Source organism: Phoca vitulina, unplaced genomic scaffold, assembly GCF_004348235.1.
Source record: "Phoca vitulina isolate PV1807 unplaced genomic scaffold, GSC_HSeal_1.0 scaffold12, whole genome shotgun sequence".
In the NCBI taxonomy this organism is placed as follows: Eukaryota; Metazoa; Chordata; class Mammalia; order Carnivora; family Phocidae; genus Phoca; species Phoca vitulina.
Window position 1 is genome coordinate 17,577,027 of NW_022589715.1, and position 21,387 is coordinate 17,598,413.

Consider the following 21,387-nt stretch of genomic DNA (forward strand, 5'->3'; position numbering starts at 1 on the left):
GAATGTATAGAGTCCAAATTATTGACCAGAACCCAAGCAAGATGCACCTGTTTTCTTGGGACCTTAGGGTTGCTGGCCTCTTGTTTTCCCAGCCTGTCTTCTGCGGGAGGGGCCTGTGCGCTGTTACTCAGGCAACCCTGTTTGGGCAGAGTTGCCCTGCGCCCCTGTGGCGGGGGATGGGCTCAGTGGGAATCAGTCTTTGGGGCTTTTGTTCTCTGGCGCCCTTCCCTGGCGGCTTTCCGCGTCTCTTCCGCGAGTCAGAGCAGAAGAGACCGTTTCCAACCCTCTGCCTCAGAGCAGAGAGACCTCAGTCTGTTCTTCAGTGAGCTCTCCAGGCCCCACTGTCTCCGTTTCTGTCGGTGCTGCTATAAACTGCAGCATCCTGGGTTGTGTGCCCCTCCGCAGCGCTCCCAGTCCTGCCTCCAGGTTGGGGCATGTCTCTGCCCTTTGTGCTTCTAAAACCGCCAGCCACTCCCAGTTCGCGGGCGCGTGACTCCAACGCTTGGGGTCCTGTCCCGGGGACTGCAGTTCGCCTGCACGCGACTCCGCCGCTCGGGGTTTCCACCCTGGAGGTTGCAGTTCACCGGCGGGACCCTGGTGCACTGGGTTTCCATCTCGGAGGCTGCAGTTCACGTGCAGGCGACCGTTGCTCCGGGTTTCTGTCCGGGCGGCTGCAGTTCGCGTGCGCGCGACCCCGCCGGTCTGGTCCTCCACCCCGGGGGCTGCCCTAAAGTCCTCTCCCGACGCTACCGGTCTGCGAGTCTGTGCCTGTCCGCAGCGTGGGAGGCTGTCACTCACCGGCAGTGTGGGATCCCCACGTCCAGGCACCCTCCCGCTGCCATTTATCCTCCAATATCTGCCCGCAGAATCACGGCTCGCTGCTTCGTACCTCACAACCAACCGCCTGCGATATTCTGTTGTAGAGATCTAGATCTTCTTACATCTCAGGCTGGTTTCATGGGTGCTCAGAGTGGTCTGGTAGATATCCAGCTCAATTCCGTGGACCAGTTGAAATAGGGTCCCCTACTCCTCCGCCATCTTTCCCCCCTCTCTCCCAGTCTTTGTTTTAAAGTCTATTTTATCTGATATAAGTATTGCTACCCAGGATTTCTTTTCTCTTCCATTTGCATAGTAATGTTTTCCTATCCCTTCACTTTCAGTCGACATGTGTTTTTAGATCTGAAGTGAGTCTCTTGTAGGTAGCATAAAGATGGTACTTGCTTTTTATCCATTCAGTCACCCTGTGTCTTTTGATTGGACCATTTAGTTCATTTACATTTAAAGTGATTATTGATAGGTATATATTTATTACCATTTGGTTACTTGTTTTATGGTTGGTTTTGTAGTTCTCTGTTCCTTTTTGCTTCTCTTGCTTTCTTCCTTTGTGGTTTAATGGATTTCCTTAGTGTTATGCTTATATTCCTTTCTCTTTATTTTTTTGTGTACCTATTATAGTTCTTTTTTTAATTTGTGATTATCATTAGGTTCATATATAACATCTTATGCATATAGTAGCCTGTATAAATTGATAGCCACTTAAGTTTGAACCCATTCTATAAGCACTAAATTTTTACCCCCCCCCACCACATTTTAGGTTGAATAACTTGTCCTGTGTTTATTGGCCATTGTATCGCATCTTTGGATAAATGTTTATTCAAGTATTTTGCCCATTCTTTAATCAGGCTGATTGATTTTTAGTGTTGAGTTGAAAGAGTTTTATATAGTCTATTTTTTTTAATTTAAATTTAATTAGCCAACAACATATAATACCTCATTAGTTTTCAATGTAGTGTTCAGTGATTCATCAGTTGCATATAATACCCAGTGCTCATCAGATTATTAACCACTTATTAGATATATAATTTGCAAATATTGTCTCCCATTATGTGGGTTGCCCTTTTAGTTTGTGTCCTTTAATGCACGTAGTTTTGGGGAATCATTTTTTGAAGTTTCATGTCCAATTTATGTTTTCTTTTGTTTCCTGTGCTCTTGTGTCAGATTCACAAAGTCATTGCAAAAGCTAATGTCATTAAGATTTTCCCCTATGCTTTCTTGTAAGATTTTATAGTTTATGTTTTATGTTAAGATCTTCAATCCATTTTGAGTTAATTTTTGTATATGGTATATGATAAAGCTCCCACTTCATTCTTCTCATAGGAATATCCATTTTTTTCAACACCATTTGTTGGAAAAACTGTCCTTCCCCCACTTCATAGTCTTGACACTCTTGTCAAAAATCATTTGACCATATGTGTGAGGGTTTATATCTGAGCTCTCTATCCTGTTCCATTGGTTTCTGTGTCTGTCTTTATGCCAGTATGACACTGTTTTTATTGCTATAGCTTTGTAATAACTTTTAAAATCAGGGAGTGTGAAACCTCTGACTTTGTTCTTTTCAAGAATGTTTTGGCTACTTGAGGGTCCTTTGAGATTCTATATAAATTTTAGGGAGGGTTTTTCTCTTTCTGTTGGGATTTTGACAGGAATTGCATTGAATCTGTAGATCACCTTGGGTAGTATCAACATCTTAACATTATGTCCTTTAAGCCATGGACATTGGATGTCTTTCCACTTATTTATGTCTTCTTCAATTACTTTCAGTGATGTGTAGTTTGCCCTGTACAGGTCTTTTGTCTCCTCAGTTAAATTTATTCATAAACAGTTCATTCTTTTTGGTATTTTTGTAAATGGGATCGTTTTTTAATTTCCTTTTTTTAATTTTTCTTTGTTAGTATCTATAAAAGCAACTAAATTTTGTGTGTTGATTTTGTATTATTGTATTATGCAACTTTGCTAAATTTGTTTAATAGTTGCAGAAGATTTATAGTATTTAGGGTTTTCTACATATAAGAACATGTCATCTGCAAACACAGGTAATTTTTTTTTTAAGATTTTATTTATTTATTTGACAGAGAGCGAGAGAGGGAACACATGTGGGGGGAGTGGGAGAGGGAGAAGCACGCTCTCCGCCGAGCAGGGAGCCCAGTGTGGGGCTCCATCCCAGGACCCCGGGATCATGACCCGAGCTGAAGGCAGATGCTCAACCGACTGAGCCACCCAGGTGCCCCAACACAGGTAATTTTACTTCTTCATTTCTAATTTGGATGCTTTTTATTTTTCTTGCCTAATTGCTCTGGCTAAGTCCTCAAATACAATGTTTAAAAGAAATGGTTAAAATGGACATCCTTGTCATTTTTCCTGATCTTAGAGGAAAAGCTTTCAGTCTTTCATCATTGGTAAGATGTTAGCTATGGGCTTTTCACACCATCTGTTCAATATTCTGAGGTAATTTCCTTCTATTCTTAGTTCTTTTATTTTTATTATGAAAGTGTATTGAATTTTGTCAACTGCTTTTTTTCATCAACTGAGATAATTGATTTTTCCCCTTTCATTCTGTTAATGTAGTATATCATGGTCATTATTTTTGCATGTTGAAATATCCTTGCATACCTAGAATAAATTCCACTTGGTCATGTTATGTAACCCTTTTAATGTGCTGTTGAATTCCCTTTCCTAGAGTTTTGGTGATGATTTTGGCATCAGTGTTCATCAGTGATATTGGTCTGTAGTTTTCTTATAGTATCTTTGTATGGTTTTGGTATCAGGGCAATTCTGGCCTCATAGAAGGAGTATGAAAGTGTTCCCTCCTTTTAAATTTTTTGGTAAGAGTCTGAAGAGGATTGGTTTTACATCTTTGAATGTTTGTTAGAATTCACCAGTGAATCCATCTGACCCTGAGCTTTACTTTGTTGGCAGAGTTTTGATTATTGATTCAATCTCCTTACTAGTTTTGGGTCTGTTCATATTTCCTTTTTCTTCATGATTCAGTATTTTTAGGTTGTGTGTTTCTGTGAACTCAGTCATTTCATCTAGGTTATGCATTTTGTTAGTGAGCAGTTGCTCATAGTACTTCCTTATAATTCTTTTTATTTCTGTAAAATCAGTAGAAATTATCTCATTTATGATTCAATTATTTTTTTATTTTTTTGTCAACCTAGCTAAAAGTTTGTCAGTTTGATTTTTTGAAGAACTGACTCTTGGTTTTCATTTTTCTCCTTATATCTGATCTAATCTTTATTATTTCTTCTATTAGCTTTAGGTTTAGCTTTCTTTTTCCCCTAGTTCTTTGAGATGTAATTTAGGTTGTTAATGTAAGACTTCCTTATTTTACTGAAATTATTTACAACTATAAATTTATACTTTAGCATTGTCTTTAATTCATTCCATAAATGTTAGTATGTTTAATTTTTTTATCTCAAGATAATTTTGAATTTCCCTTGTGATATTTTTTCTTTGACAAATTGGTTGATGTTTAATTTCCACATATTTGAGGATTTTTTTATATTATTTCTGCTATTCTAGTTTCATTCCATTGTGATCAGAAAAGCTACTTTGTATAATTTCAGTCTTTTAAAATTGATTAAAACTTATTTATTTGCCAAACATATGGTCTATCCTGGAGAATGTTACATGAGTACTTGAGAAAAACATGTATTCTGTGGTTGGGTGGGGTGTTCTGCAAATGTCTGTTAGGTCCAAGTGGTCTATAGTGCTCTTCAAGTTTTCTATTTCCTTATTGATCTTCTGTCTGTCTGTTCTACCCATTCTTTTTTTTTTTTTTTTAAAGATTTTATTTATTTATTTGACAGAGAGAGAGATAGCGAGAGCAGGAACACAAGCAGGGGGAGTGGGAGAGGGAGAAGCAGGCTTCCCGCCGAGCAGGAAGCCCGATGTGGGACTCGATCCCAGGACCCCGGGATCACGACCTGAGCCGAAGGCAGACGCTTAACGACTGAGCCACCCAGGCACCCTGTTCTACCCATTCTTGAATGAGGTTTCATATTATTCTAAAGCTTTTTCTTCAATCCAGTCAATGCTTGCCTTATATATTTAGGAGCTTTGATGTGGTGCATAGATGTTTGTAATTATATCTCTCTGGTGCATTGACCTTTTAATTATCATGTAGTGTCATTTGTATCTAGTAACAGCTTTGAATTAATGTGTATTTTGTTTGGTATTAGAATAGTCATCCTGCTGTCTTTGGGTTATTATTTATATGGATTTTTTTTCCCCCATCTTTTCACTTTCAACCTATATGTTTGCTTAGATCTAATGTGAGTCACTCATAGACAATATGTAGGTGGTAATTTGAAAAACAAAAACAAAAACAAAAACAGGGCCTTTTCCAGCCTTTATTGACTGCCTCTGTGAAGGAAAACACCTTCACTAATCAACCTGGCATGAGGGTTTATGGTCTTCTCAAGCCTTTCTAAGCATACCTGTTCCCTGGGCCTGTGTTTGTGCATTCCCCACACCCCATCCCAATCCCTCCCTCTACATGGCTGCCTTCAAGATCTTAGATGTTCTATTGTATTCCTCTGCCCATAATCTCTCACCTCCAGGAGCCCACAGGTCTGCAGCCTCCCTGCAGCTCTTACATGCAGTAGTGACTGCCACTGCTTTCAGTGGCATTCAACCTGATATCCAAACTATGCCACCATTTCCAGAGCTCCAAGTGAGGAAATCTTTCCCTTCCATTGTATGTGAAGAACCAAGAACTGGATAGCTTCCTCCTGATCATGCTGTGCCAGGGAAGAGGCAGGGCATGGGTGAGCAATAACCCCCAAAATTTCTTTCCATATTGACTGTGACCTCATCTTGTTTAGACACTTGCTTGGCTGCTGCAAATCCTTAACTGGGTTCTAGGGTTCCCACAAAGATACTGTGGTCAGTGTGTTATTTACTTTGTGTTTCCATGGGGGAACAAGGGCCTGGAGTATCCTAGTCCACTGTCTTGCTGATAGCACTCCTGAGCACTATTTTTTAAAATATTATTATTAATAGCCTTCTGTAGTTAATTCACTTCCTCTCATTACCTTTAAAAATCTTCAAATGAAGAGTAAGTACCAACCCCTTTGACCTGGTTAATATGTAATGACACAGCAATAAAAATCAAATGACTATAATCTATTATCAGCAAATTTAGGGACTACAATTTATCAAGTCACAATATTTCTGAATCTTATTTTGTTGGATGATTCAGCTATATACAATATTTTATAGATCGTTATACCTCAAGTGTCTGGAAGGTACCATATTACTGATGCTCAAAAACTGATGACCATCACGATGACCCCTATATACGTTATTTCTCCATGAGCTAAAACCATGACCCAATTTTTATAAAAGTTGACTTCTAAAAATAAAGTTGACTTCATATTCTTGAATATTTAATGAAAAGAAACTACAGATCTATAGATAATCTATGTTTCCCTGGATAGTTTAAGTCCTTTGAGAATATAAAGATTTTGTCTTTTGAACCATCAATCTTAGCACAGAGAGTCAAAGGAAATTGAGATTTATTTAGTTCCCTCCCATCAGGAACATCCATTCTCATGCATCCCAAAATGCTACTTCTGCAGGAAATAACCCAAGTAACTCCATTTGCTTGGGATTAATTACCAACTGTGTTTTCTCAAATATTCTATATATTCAGCTTTTTTTCTATCCCATGTTTATCCTTTGTAGATAATTTTCAGTTTTCTGACTCTTTAATCTTCCTGAATAAATTATATACTTTAATCATTCTCTTACCTCAAATCTAGTTATTCAACAAGTAACTGCAAGTCCTTCTTATAGTTCTATCACATTTGTCCCATGTAACTAACCTCAGTCCCTTTCAGCCTTCACATCCCCCCATATTATCAGCTATATCTTATGAAGGCACTGCTTTGTCTGTATCACCATCCCATTTAAAATTCCATATTACCTATTGGATAATGGTCACATTCCTTCATGATGCTCTACAGTTTAGCCTCATACCACATCTCCATATTGATTTCCCACTAGTCCCCATCATGAAACTCATGTTCCCTACAACTGCACTTATTGCCAGACCTTGAAGTATGCTGTTCTTTTTGCTTGAAGGCCCACCCCAGTCATTCCCCTTACCAAATTTATTAATTTATATCTTTCATTCATTTAGAATATATTTACTGTTTGTTTACTCATTTCCCAATCCTACCTCTTCTATTAATCCTCCCCCAAATAATTCAGCCCTTAATGTGTTCTGATTTCTTTAGTCTTACAGAGTAGTTATCACTTTATCCCATTCATTTGGCACATTGTGCTTTCTTGGCATATTTACTTATCTCTTTTCTGTCCATATCATTTCAACTAGACTTATTTTCTTAAGGACAGGAAACAAACAATAAGCCTTTTCATTGCTGTAGTGCTCTCAGCAGAGTGTCTATATTTAATTATCTTTCTGAGTAGTTATTCTCTTTGATCACAACAATAGTGGATAGTGATAAAAAGCAAGGACTGCGTTCTGGAAAACACACACATAAACATTGTTCATAAGCATGTACTAAAACATTTAGAATTTATAGAGCAAAGTCAAAGGCATTCTCTACATGCTCCTCTATGCCTGCTGAATATGTTTTAGGATTTCTCAAGGAGTTTTTAAGTTTCTTGGCTGGTCTGAAGAATACTTAATTCCTTCAACGCATTAAATCATAGAATAATGCACAAACCCAGAGAATTATGCCATACTCAAGTCTTAATAAGGAAGGTTGCCAATAAGTTCACTGGGTGTTATGTTCAGCTTAGGACCTGGCTCCAAGAAGTCATTCCATAAATATCTGGAAGAATGAGTGTCAGTGAACCTCTCTCAATGTGTATGCAAATTAAAGGGGCAGTCTAATTGAAATAGTTGTATAATAGTGTTGAAAATTCGTCTACAACATTGATGGTGAGTCCTTTATTGATAGATCATTCTGAGTCCAGATGAGGAGTAGAACCATATCTAAATACAATGTTGACCAAGCTTCTCTCTTTCCCCAACTCCAAGGTCTCTTCTCTTTGGGACCTTTCACCTAAACTAATATAGCCTAGGGGTCTGTGACTCCCAATGCATTATCATATTGCTAAGAAACACATCTTATTTTACCAGAAATCTTCTGGGGACATACTGTAACATGCTAACCTGTAGGGCTAAGTCAAATGATAGGAGTTTTGGGCACTCAGATGAACATTTGGGCACTTTTTATCTTCAAGCCATAGCTGAAAGACTACAGCCCACTTCTCCTGAGTAATGGGACAGAGGCCTTCTTTTCACAATTTGGAGAGAAAATATTTTGAAATTAATGAGTCTCCCTAGAATTTTTTTTTTATTCAGTTTCTGAGAACACATTATCTTAAGTAAGTCTAGCCAGGGCTGAACATGGCCCAGGTAAGACTTTATCATTTTAGATTGTTTGAAAGTGAATAAAAACAAATGGAAAAATATGAAATAAATCAAAAGCAATTTCTGGGCTCCAAAGATGACCCAGATATCACCAATTTTATCCCCAATCTCTAAAAACAAAAAGCATTTTTTAACCAATTTTCAAGAAGATGCTCTTATCTTTCATTAAGTATGCATTTTTTAAAAAAAAGAAGCATTTGTCAAATTTCCAGATTATATGTGTTTATTTTGAGTTAGTGGATACAATGGCATATTTAGATACCAGCACTCCGAGCTACACCTATGTATTTGCCTCTAAACCTTCTCACATTGTCAGTTTCCATTCTTCTATCATTCCATCACTGGGTCTCCTATTTCTAGCAAAATCATAGTTCAAATTTTTTTAAAGTAAAATGTGGATCACCATATTGTGCTTCCAGTGCCCCCAGAAGGATTATAATTGTCTCAAATAAGTGTTTATTTTCAGTAAAGGGGGAAAAATTGAAAATATGAGCACTAGTAATGGCACTACTACAAGAGAAAGAATAGAATACAGATTAAAAGAAACATTTTGGTTGGATGAGTTAGTTTTTCCTTAGTAAAAAATCCACTTAATATCATGGATATGACTTCAAAGTTATATTGTTCAATTTGTGGGCCACACACTTCAGCGTATTGGCTAGTACACTTTTGCACTGAAACAGAAGCAATACAAGCTTTATGTTCTACCATTACACTTCCAGATTTTTCACTTATTAAGATACCTGCCAACCTAATGATTCTTGCATGCATTAGAGTTTGCTTTTGTAGAATTATGTTTATTTTCCCCATCCCTCCCACTCCCATAAACATTGCGATGCGAACTCTTTGCCCAATTTTATGAGAATGTTGCAAAGGACAGTTCTGTGCCACCTCAGGACAGGAATTCCCTGTTCCCTCCCCAGCTACTGATGAATCAGTAGTATTGATCACATCTCATCTCACATGCAAACAGACACTGCTCCCTTAATTTCCCCATGCCAGAGGCATACGAGTCGGCAGGTATGCATACAAAAATGGAATTAAAAAGAAAAGGAAAAGGAAACAAAAAGCTTTCTTGTTAAAGCCTATCGTCCTAGAATGAATCCATTGCTTTGAATTCACTTAAAGCCTGTACAGGCGAAATGTGTTTCTTCTGGGAACCTCGTCTGACTCGTGTCTGGAATTCTTCAGGCTTTTCTCTCTTCACAAGGGGCTTCTTCTCTGGAGCCTTCATCTTCCAAGACACAACCGGTGAGTTGACAGCTGCTGTCCCATAGACCTTCTGGTATTTGGTTGAGGCCACATAGGATGCTTTCACCGTAAGGACAACAGCATTCATCAGGTTTTTAGCTGCCTGGATGAGTGATGTGGCACTGTCCAGCTAGAGCAGGAGGAGGAGAGAGAGATACCTGGGTTAGTTGCGGCACAGCATTCACAAGATGGTGGTGTAACTTCACAGTTCAAACAGTGTTGTGCTTGTGCAAGTATACAATATTGACCACAAAAGAGCAAATTATTACATGATAAAGTGAACAAGTTACATAGCAGTCACTCTCTTCTATCCTTAATCCCAAGGTAAAAATAAAAAAAGAGGATACTCTATAAGGCATAGCTTTCTAAAACTCCAGTACCTCTAAAGACCAAGCTTTTTTTAGCATGTAAGAATTCCAATGTAACACAAGTTTTCCAAAGTGGAACATCTCATGTTATTACATTAGGCTGTTTGGTAAGGGTGAAAATAACTCAAATGCTTAAAAGGCATTTGGCAGGCACTGTACAATAAAGAGGTATACAGAGTTATATCTCAATTTTACAGCTCTACCCCTGGAAATACAGACTATTTCTCCATCCTGAGCTCAGGTATAATAGGAATGCAGGCAGCTAAGCAGAGAAACACACCCATGGTGCACTGCCTTTTACTGAGGTGTTCATTGAACTTGAATATCTATTTAACTATTCTCGGGTCTTGAATATACCTCTTACAAAAATAATAATTATGTCAGGCTCTCATAGGTCAGAGAGCATTCAGCGAGACCCCCATATCCACGTTAATGAAATATTGATTTCTTACTATGTGGCAAACACTATTTTAAGAACTTTGTGTTTCCTCATTTAACTCACAAACACCCTAGGAGGTAGTTATTATTGTCACTGCAGTTTATGATGAGAGAATTGGTGCTTTATACAGCTTAAGTGATGAAGTCCTTAAAGACTGTATCATACTGCCACACTGTTGGGTAGGACAGCTAAAATACTGTAACAGTCACAACTTAGAGTAGGTTTAGAAGCTCATCCTTAGACTCTTAAAGCCAGGGTCTTTTCTGCTTTTAACCAGTTTGACAGTGTGGTATATATTGTATATGAAACCATTCAATATCTGTTTCAACCTGCTTCACTTCTTGGACTACAAATGCTGGAAAAGTTCAAAACTGCATTTCCCAGACTCCCTTTCAGCCAGGATTCTACAAGTGACCTAGTGAAAGGAAAGAATTAACAGCTGACTGCAAATATTACTCTAGCCTCTTGGGTGCTTCAGTATAATTTCTTATAATAGTTAAGGAAATATATACATTGCAATTAAATGAGGAATCCAAGAATATTTCTCATTGTTGAGATTGATGTGCTCTAGCTGCATTAATGAATGGGAGTTAGATATACACCCTCTGGGTACAAGGTGATTAGCAAAGTTTTTTAAGCTAAGGGACCCCAAACACTGTGACTCCCCTATGTTATGTGACTTGCCCTCACTTTAACTTCTTGCCATGTTTTGTGACCAAAGCATGTCCCAAGCAGTGACCGGGCACATCAGACGTTACATCTAAGGTCTCTGTGATGCTGTTGCTCAGGCTGTTCTCTGTTCTGTATACTTCATAGAGCTAAATAAATGTGATGCCAAATTTAAAAAATTATGACAAATGAGCTGTCAGTTCTTCCACCACCAGAAAAGCTCATAAAGTCAGATCATTGGGGAAAACAATGGATGATGCTTTCTATGTATGAATTCCTTGTAATACCATAGAATTGAGGCCTCACTATTTAAAAAAATAGATTGAAGGCCAGTATTAGATTGCCCCCACAATAACATAGAAGCAAAGAAATTTGTGGATTAGAGCCATGAGTCAGCAAATGATTAACTGCTTTGTGAATTAAATCAACCAAATGTATAGAGTAACTACTTTACCACTTCTATTACACTGTACAAGGTGCACATATACCAAAATAACTGCTTAACCCATAATGTTTATTTATAGAGCATAAATTTTGAAAGCTAGCTAAGTAAAAGCAAATTCTAGATTATTCATGTTAATAGAAGAAAAGCCAAGCATGGATTAGTACAGTGATTCTCATGGTCTGTGAACCAGCAGTATCAGTATCACCTGGGAACCTGTAAGAAATGCAATTTCTGAGGCCACTCTCAAACTTTCTGAATCAAAAATTTGTAATCCAGGGGATGCTGATGCATGCTAGAGACTGAGAATCACTGGATTAATGAAACCCAAGGACTTTCTCAAGGTTTATTTCATCTAATGATTTTAGAACTTTGATCATACATGAGTTTGGTAACATCAGGGCAAGTTATCTGGCTGAATTTCACTTTTTACATCTTTCCTATTATACACCCAGGTAGAAGTATAAATAATGGAGGAGATAGATAGATAGCAAATGTTGGGACAATTGGATCAGTCATGGTTTCTTTAGTAGCTAGATACCATAGCCCTTGGCCAATTGACAGTTCCCTGTAAGTCTGTCAGGTTTCAAAAATGAGCAGTATTCATTCATAAAGTGAGTTAATTCTGTTGTGTATCATGGGTAAAGAGAGAAGAGAATGGCTTCAGGGACAGTTCTGTGGATTTGCTTCTGGGCAATAGAATTAGTAGAAGTAGAATAAGACAAGATGCATCTATTGCATTATTAAATGGTTCTCTGAAAGCAAATATTGGGAGAATTGAATGGATCCAAAGAGAAGAATTACAAGTAATTTGGAAACTTTTACCACAGATTCCATTTTCAGATAGATGGTGTCTAATTCTGCAGCAAAAATATGATAGCCTGTCTCTTCTTCAGAACCCCTTTGCTCTCCCAGCCTGATGCAGGAATCCTGTGAATAAACCTAATACATTGGTTGAGAGTGAGACAGCTCTGAAATATAAAGCCGATGATTTCATTCAAGGCACCTGGTAAGGCAGATATGAATTTGTGGCAAGGTATAAAGCTAGTAGGTGAGGAACTTGAACTAAACCTGAACAAGTATATTGCTAGACAGTATGCCCAATCTAAAGTTAAAAGAAATTTGACTCTCGCCATTCCTCTATATCCATTTTAATCATTTAGATCATTGTTGCCACAATCAGAATTTCTTATATTTAAAAATGGCTCTCCTTTATGCTTGTCCAAAATAGCACAGAGACTTGGCATGTTTTGTTAAAAATTCACTCCTAAAGAAAATACACTAAAAATACTAAGGCTACATGGCAAGAAGATCTTTTAATACAAGGTTTAGGAAAACCTATTTAACATAATTGTATTCTGTTTTGCAATTTGTACTGTAACTACGGCATTTTCAGACAAGATATGTAAATGAATATGTACAAATGAAGTCCTAATAACCCATATTAGTTGAGCACTTAGGAGGTGCTTAGACATTGCCTTTGTCCTTTTAATTAAACTGCATGGTTTAAGTTCCAAAAATCCTTGACCTTAGCTAATAGAACTTGCCTCTGAAGTAATGGGCAAAAGTAGGGATTAGGACGTGTACTGTTTCTCTCCAAAGACTACCATCTGAACCACTCTTTAATCTCTGGGGTCTTGTTTTTCAGTGACTACCTATCATTCAGAATGAACCTATCTCAATGTTAAGGACATGCCTGTCCTTAAACTTGGTACCATTCTATATGCATCATGACAGTTTGGTGAGAGCCACCATCTCACCTCTGACTCTTAGTGTCATCCTTGGAGCCTGAATTCTTTGTAACTAGATCTCCTGGCCTCAGGTGTGTTCCTGCCCAGTGCACAGCCCTTCTCTGTCCTTCCTGGCTTGGATTCACCCTCATGGCAGCAGTGACTGGAATCCCTGCAGATTTCTCTTGTACTTGTTCAGCTTCTCTGAAGCACATTCACTACACAGCTATAAAGACTGGTTGCCTTTGGTGGGGCTCAGCTACTTTAGTGCTCTAAGCTTTTTATCAGGGCTGATGTTCCTAGCTTTATAACAGCCTTAATGTGGACTGTATTTCTGCCATTCCTCCAGCTAGCCTGTATATGTACTGATTAAACTGGGAGTAGAAAGAGATTTATATCTTTTCCTTCTTTAGAGCCTTTTTATTCCTATTGGACTAGTCTAAGAGAAGTGCCCCAATTTTCAGTTAATTAAAAAAAAGAGGCTACATTTAGCAAATGCTACCATGTGCCAGTCTCTGCATTAACTCCCCAAGTTTCCTTTCTTTCATTCAATCTCACAACCATGCCTGAGACAGGTAATAATACTATTATGCCCACTTGGGACAAAGAAGGACCATGCAGTTTGCTAAATATCACATCACAGGTAGGTGGTGAAGCCAAGACTTAAACCAGCTAGCCAGCCTAACTCCAGAGCCCACGGACTAACCATTACTTGATGCTATTTTCCAGAGCCATTCATGGCAGATGAAGCCACAATCCACCAATCTATCAAGTTATGCTAGACTAATTAATTCTCCCTATTTCATTTCATAGGTGTCTGCTGTCCCTAACCATAGAAATCAGGCTTCTCCTAATTCTGTCACTATTTTTTTAAATATCAAAGTACTATTTTAAAAAGGTAGCAGATGTTTCCTCACATCTTGTTCTGTTACAACCCATGAAAAGCAAATAAGGGTGGGAGAGCTGTTTCATAGTCATTTCTATAGGGTTTTTCTAGCTCTTTTTCTGCCTCTGTACTGGTCTCTTCTTCTTAACCTCACTCGAATCCTAATAGGTTTCTCTTTCCCTACACCATCCTCATTTTGTGTTTTGAATGCAGAGAAATATTAGAAGGTAGACATTCCTGAATTGTGATTCTTCCATTAATTGATATTTGTGCTAATTCCTTAATGTCAAAGATAAAGACTGTCATGAAAAGTGCTTAAAATGACTCTTAAAATTTACAGGATCACCTGAAGAATTCTGAAACCCCATGTCATAAGTTTTAAACTATTTCATGAACATAGGGCTTACCTTGCAAGAAGTGTTCAGTTTCAATAGAAACAGACTTTGACACAAATATAACTGCATGACTCAATCAAATTCTCAAATGAAAGTGCACCTACATTTCTGGAAATGCTTCAATTCTTGTATACTCTTTTGGTCTATCCCTCCATCCTTCTACCTACAATGATTCATCCAGGTATTTCTTCAGATACTTACTATATATCTACTTTGTGCCAACCACATGGTTGTGTTGGGTATACATACACAGTCACACAAATCACAAGATCTAATGCTGGTAAGTTGTTTAGTAGGATGTAAGGTACTAAAGAAACAATACAGGACCTACCTTGAGTCAGGTAAGGGATAGCATAGGAAAATAAAGCATGATGGTGGGAGTGATAGTCTAAACTCACTGTAATGGATGAAATAGGTGGTTATTGGTGACTAGATGGTTGAGTGATAAAAAAGGACAAATCTGGAATTCCTAGCTAGTATAGCTGGGTATAAATTGATGCTCTTAAGCCAGATGATGGCAATAAGGGGAAAACGGAGGTGTTACAATATTAAGTTTAACTCTGGACATTCTGAATTTGAGGTATCTGTGTTACATGTCAGTAAAGTTATCAAAGGGGCAGTTGAAATGATGGGGATGAAACTCGGGGGGCCAGTTTTAAGAAACCACATGTTTTGCTTATATTGCTTTTCCCAGTTATTTCATGAACAGCATCCTGCATACTACAGGTATCTATGTCAATTTCTGATTTCTTCTTCCCTTCAGATTCCTTATTTAGTGCTTTCACAAAGAGAATAAAGTGCTGAATGCATATTTTCTCTGGTCAAAAAAGTTCAATAGATCCAAAATTTTTTTCTCAGCATTATACTTTCAGGATCAAAATCAGTATTTTAATAATCTAAAGCATAACATCATCAAGAAATATCTTAACTATTCCCGTGACAACCAAGGCTACTTTCTGTTAAGTAATTAGCAATCTTTCACCCTTGAAAATAACGGTGAACTTCCTGGGACTACCCAGCAATAAAACAAATGCAGTTTAGACTTACTTAACAACTGCCTTTAAATAGACACACAGCATTGTCAAAAGTGCAAAGTAATGTAAAAGAAACACACTGGGTTAAATATCTGGGACATGGTAAGTGTCTTAGGATGTTAATTTGTGAGAGCCAGGTATATAATTATAGAAGAAAATTAGGGTTTCACTGTGTGTTCTACATTAATCCACTTTAAGATTGCATAGAGAGTTAGAAATATAACCTGGAAACAAATCTACTCAAAAAAGCTGATTTTTACTGAAAAATAATAAACCATAAATGGTAGTTCAAGGAAATCCCCAGTACAAAACTACCTGTCCTTGGGACTATTAGCTAAACTAAATAGAATAAAATAAACCAAATTCATTTCAAGGTAATTTTGATGTATAAAAACAGTTTTACTTAGTTACCTCAGAAGACTTAGAAATGCCTGGGGGATGGAACCCAGTCCCATTTGGGCCTAGGCTAATTTAATTTTCTCAAGTCAGAGCTGATAGTGCTAATGATTTTGAGAATACTAAAAGGGTTCTGCAAATATGGGTGGAGTCCATTTTAGCCTCTTGCAAGATCTTTCAGTGGAAATAACTTAGTATTTCATGTCTAAGACGTATTTTAATGGGACTATTTTATACATATTCAGGTCTGGGTTAGGGTTTTGCAGGGAGGAAGTTGTAATAGGAGAACTGACAATAAGCTGAAAGTAAACACCTTGAGAAAACTGGAATCGTTCCACTGGAGCTGGTCATTTATTTAAACAGTTACCTCCCCAAAAGGAGTCACAAATTGCTTGCAGGAGGAAAAACAAAACAAAACAAAAAACCTTGCTACAAGCCAGCTTTGCTGTTAATGAATGGGAGGTTAGAAACCCAGCGCATTGGAGCCTATTATCCACCAAGAAGAACATTTCATGTTTTAAAAATCCATGAGGCTTTGAAAAGATATTTGATCTCCTTAGAAACTGTGATACATTTGAAATACCTGCCTACTTCTTCCATAGTCTATATCAATAGCACTTTTTAAAAGCTCTAGCAATCCAGGGCAATAAATAACTCAAGCAAACAAAGACATGGTGAAAAGGTTCAGCCTAACTGAATCTTTCCCTACTTTGTGGATGTTTACACATTTGCAAATAAGAATTCCTTTGCAGTAAGCACTCATTTGTGTCCTAGTCCACTCATTCTTTGTCAAACAAACAATGTAGTGAGTTAGTATTCCTTCTGGATAATAGGGCAGGAATTTGCCACTGATCTTTATGGTGGCCATGGCTGGCATTATTACTCAGGGCACTTTGCTCCCTCAAAAGCTGCTGAGGGGTATGGAAACAGAAACATCTTTACCTCCTTTCTCCAAGAGGTCACCTTTTGACAGATTCGTCTACTATACCTCTACTTCTATATTTAAATTGACTTGTTTAATACTTATGTTTTTGTTTCTACCAATCAGATTGCTGACAAGTATGATGCTGTATTGACTCTTGTTCCTATAGCTGATGCCATAATAGGAGTTAATTAATGAAATCATTAAACAGAAGACATGTATTAAAGGAAGTTCGAAGTATTGGGATTATTTTAAATCAGGTGATAAAAATTAGCTGAATATATTAACAAGGAGGGTGTCTGAAGTGAAATGACCATCACAGGTATGCTGCAATTATTGTTACAAAAAAGAAAACTGTATTAAATCTGGTAACATTAGAACATGTAACAATCCTTCATAAATGACAGCTGAAGTACTGTAGGTTAACTCCTGAAGAGTTGGCTTAATCCCAGGGGTATTCCCATTTCATTTGGTATCTTGAAGAGCAAATGTCTTATAACTTTAAGTAGTGGATCAATCACAACATAGAGGAGGAGGAGAAGAGGTCTGTTATATTTTTCTGCAGGGCTACCTTGAATGATGCCAGGAAGGCAGCTGGTGCTCTACCAATGCTGAAGGCCAGTTGTTAGGAAATCTGTATGTAATGGCTCAAGATTAAGTTGGCAAAGGCCTTACCAGAAAAGCACTGCTATCTAAGAAGAAAATCTCTACAGCACGGCTGAGAAATTTACCAATTGGATCTCAGGTAGCTTTTCCAACTGGATAAATTTGTGTCTTTAATTCATTTAGGTAAGTAGTAGCGCTTCATAGTCAGCCAGTCCACTGATTAACTGTCTTCATTTGCATTTTTTCAATTATAGGTAAGTAAACCTTGGGGACTCCCATGAAGGCTTAATTACAGTCAAATTTCCTAAATATGGCTTAGTGCCATTTTTTCTCACTATTAAAGGCAGAACAGTTTTTGCTCAACCCAAAACAAGGCATTCTTGCTAACTGTGGAATCCCAAGAAGAAGTGGGAATATCAAGAGGTGTTGGCCCTTGGAAAGTGAGGAACAGATATGTCTGTTCATCTAGAACTCCCTAGCTCCTTTTTCTATATTTCTTTCTTCCCATAACCTTCCTTTTTTAATACTGCAAGATTTCCTGACCCAGAGGCCTTCTCTGGATTGTTCTCACATAACAGAACCATGGCAAGAGTAGTACCAATGGATTTTTAGGCACTCACCATGACTGGGAGATATTCCTGGGTAAAAAGAGAATCTTTACATCACATAAATATACCATGCATTGATTGCTGATCTTTTCATCTGTAATAATGACCATGTCCTCACCATCCGAGGTTCATACCATATAGTAACTCTTCAAAGGGCTAAAGCTCCTTTTTACTTTACTTTCCCTATAGGAGAGCCAGCTAGCAGAAGATCACTACTTTTGATCGATTTCCTTAAGCAGTATCATCTGAGACAAATCTCAGACAAGCCTTTGTCCAAGACTCCAAGAACATTATCTTCATAAAATGGATGAGCCACCATACTATCAGAAGTGCCTAACTTTGTATGGATGTGGGATCTGCTGATACATGATGAAAGCTACTTAACACCTCATAAAATATCTTCTAGGCTCCAGCATGCAACCATTAAGGAGTAGACAAGAGTTAAGGACCATGAAGTTTGGATGCTGGAGAACTGTGCCTGGTAAATGAGCATAATCAGAAGGCCCTGGATTATTATTTTCTTTCACTTCTCTTCACACTCAACCACTAGGAATTGTGTTACATGGCATTATTCATATAATGGAGAAAGGAAACTCTTATCCAGCTCCTGACCCTCTCCTTATCAGGTAGGTAGAAAGAGCTGTTTGAAGCCTCTGTTGCTACCTGATTTGTGGTGAAGTGGCTCCTTGCCCAGGAGGGTTTTTTGCCTCTCCTAAGGATCTTAGACCCCTTTTCCAGTACATTATGCTCTACCTCCTACCCCCCTTCCTATTTGTTCCTCTCCTACAGTGAATGAAAGCTCGCACTCTACAATTCCAAACCTGTTTGGACTAATCATTGGCTATGTGATTTTGAGAGAGCTACTTAACCTAGCTCTACCTCAAAAATCTTTAAAGTAAAAATGAAATGAGCACTTACTAGTATTAAGTATTAAATGAGACAGTGCCCTCAAAGCTGAGTGCCTGGCAAATGATTTTAAGCTTTTGTTATTACTGTGCTCCATGTTTCCTTAAATCACCATTTGAACTTTTTCCAACTGTCTTCTTACTGAAGTTATCACCACTTTGGCTTGCTATCAATGCCTGTATATCATAGTTTTTTGGTTTTTAAGTAAGCTCCATGCCCATCACAGAGCCCAACATGGGGCCTGAACTCACGACCTGAGCTACCCAGATGCCCCAATGCCTGCATATCATACTTTTAATGTGCTAGGATAAAGGCATGGAGAAATTCGCAGGGGCAAAAGAAAAGCATCAAAATATTAGTATCTTTTCTAACAAACACTACTGAATTCTTTGGAAGGAAGAAATTTGAGATCATGATTCACTATAAGAAATCATGGGTTTTACATAGATGCATGACACCCATAATATCTATGAACATTTGGGGCTTAAGTGGGGTTGGAGAAAGACTGACAGCAGAAAATAAAAATGGTCATAGTAAGAGACAGATAGAGGGAAGACAATCTAGTCTATGAAAGTGAGGTTTAAACCTCTGATTTGAGAGGCAGTAAAATAAATAGCATAAAATATTTAACCAAGCACTTATAGGGCCTAAAATTCTGGCTAATATCTTATTCCGAAGTATTTCTTACTAAAACACAAATTAAGCTACCTTGAAAGTGTAACTTTTTAAATTCATTCACCTAAAATCAAAAACACAAGAAATAATTATTGGTAGAGAAAAAGTAACCCTCATCCACTGTGGAAAAATAGAACTACCCTATGATACAGTAATTCCACTATTGGGTCTTAACCCAAATAAAACAAGAATACTAATTCAAAAAGATTCTAACGCTAAGTGAAATTAGACAGACAAATACCACATGATTTTACTCATAAGTGGAATTTAAAAAACAAGTGATCAAAGAAAAAAGGCAAACAAAAAAAATAGACTCTTAGAGAACAAACTGTGAGTGCCAGAGGGGCACTGAGTGGAAGGATGAGTGAAATAGATGAAGGGGACTGAGGGGTACACTTATTGTGGGGAGTACTTAGTAATATATAGAATTGTTAATTCATTATACTGTACACCTGAAATTAATAACACTGTTAATTATATTGAATACCAAAAAAAGCCCCTTTTGGCCTAGTGAAGATCAACCTTTAGCCTGGTGCTTCATCTCCCTCAAAACACAAGTAACGGGGTTTGCTAGACTTGTTTTCTAAAGTTTTAAATCTCTTTTCCTACAGAATAGGCTATTTAGTCCATTGGACCTAGCACTTGCCATCTCTACTTAAGATTGGCCTATCTCATCATCTAAATCCAGCAAAACTCTCACTGTTGGATCTGTACATTCTTTAGGGGTACTTTAAAGTCCCATTTGACTGTGCTCACATTTATCAGGCAAATAAGTTAGCAAAGGGCAGGCTTTGAGAATAGAGCTTCTTATGAAAAAATCTGGGATGACTAAAAGACAAATCCTCAGGCAAGGACAGTATGTGAGCTGTGGCCTGGAAAGGCCAGGAGATACAAAACAACACAATGGGAAACCTCAAGATTGGCCCTACTTGTCAATGCTCCAAGCCTCTTCCAAAACCAATAAAGCAAGAATGGCTGTTGTGTATCACACTTGCTGCCATTTCTTTCTTCATTGGTGCATGTAGTAGGCAAGGCCAGTCAATAATAATAGTCCTTTGTCTTAGACGTAGTCTCAGAATTCTCAAAGCATAGCCCAATCAATCACTAGCAATTGATGACAGTAATCAAGGTGAAACCCATTTAAAGAAAAGGGCATAATTAGAAGAAAACTTATGAAGTAAAAGCATACACTAAAGTCAGTAGGCAAACACTCTAAAAGACTGCCCTTGATTGATATAATTGATAAAATCAATTATATCTTAAAATGAGTTAAGGGGACTCACAAAAACATGTAAAACGTGCATGGGTGAGTAAAAACAAAGTTTTTTAAGAATGTGTCTAAACTTTAGTGACCATCAACTTAATATGGGCTTCTATATATTTAGGATGTTCTATATGAACGTCATGGTAATTAAAAACTTATAATAAAGTCAAACATAACACTAGAGAAAATCATCAATTACAAAGAAATAGAGAACTACAAAAACAGCCAAAAAACAATGAACAAAACGGCAATCAGTACATGACTATCAATAATTACTTTAAATGTAAATGATCTAAATTCTCCAATCAAAACATATAAGGTGATGGAATACATAAAAAAAAAGTACCTACCTATATGCTGCCTAGAAATACTGACTGCAGATCTAAAGACACACATTAAATGTAAATGAAGAGATGTAAAAAGATATTCCATGCAAATGGAACACCAAAAACCCAGGGTAGCAATATTTATATCAGACAAAATAGACTAAAACAAGAGACAAAGAGGGCATTCCATAATGATAAAGGGTCAATCCAACCAAGGGAATA

General features: G+C 37.6%; 1 protein-coding gene across 5 annotated transcripts in view; it reads right to left on the reverse strand.

The window, feature by feature from the left end:
* Positions 1 to 8,453: 8,453 nt before the first annotated feature.
* CTNNA2 (catenin alpha 2) overlaps positions 8,454 to 21,387 on the reverse strand; it is a 1,077,601-nt gene continuing 1,064,667 nt past the window's right edge. For 3 of the 5 annotated variants that reach the window (XM_032410576.1, XM_032410575.1, XM_032410578.1), the window contains 2 exons: positions 12,243 to 12,359; positions 8,454 to 9,629 (listed from right to left, as the gene is read on the reverse strand). In XM_032410576.1, the coding sequence (XP_032266467.1) occupies positions 9,342 to 9,629; positions 12,243 to 12,359 (405 nt within the window). In that variant the 3' untranslated portion in view covers positions 8,454 to 9,341. The remainder of the gene's footprint in view (positions 9,630 to 12,242; positions 12,360 to 21,387) is intronic. The other 2 variants (XM_032410577.1, XM_032410579.1) reach the window with 1 other exon arrangement.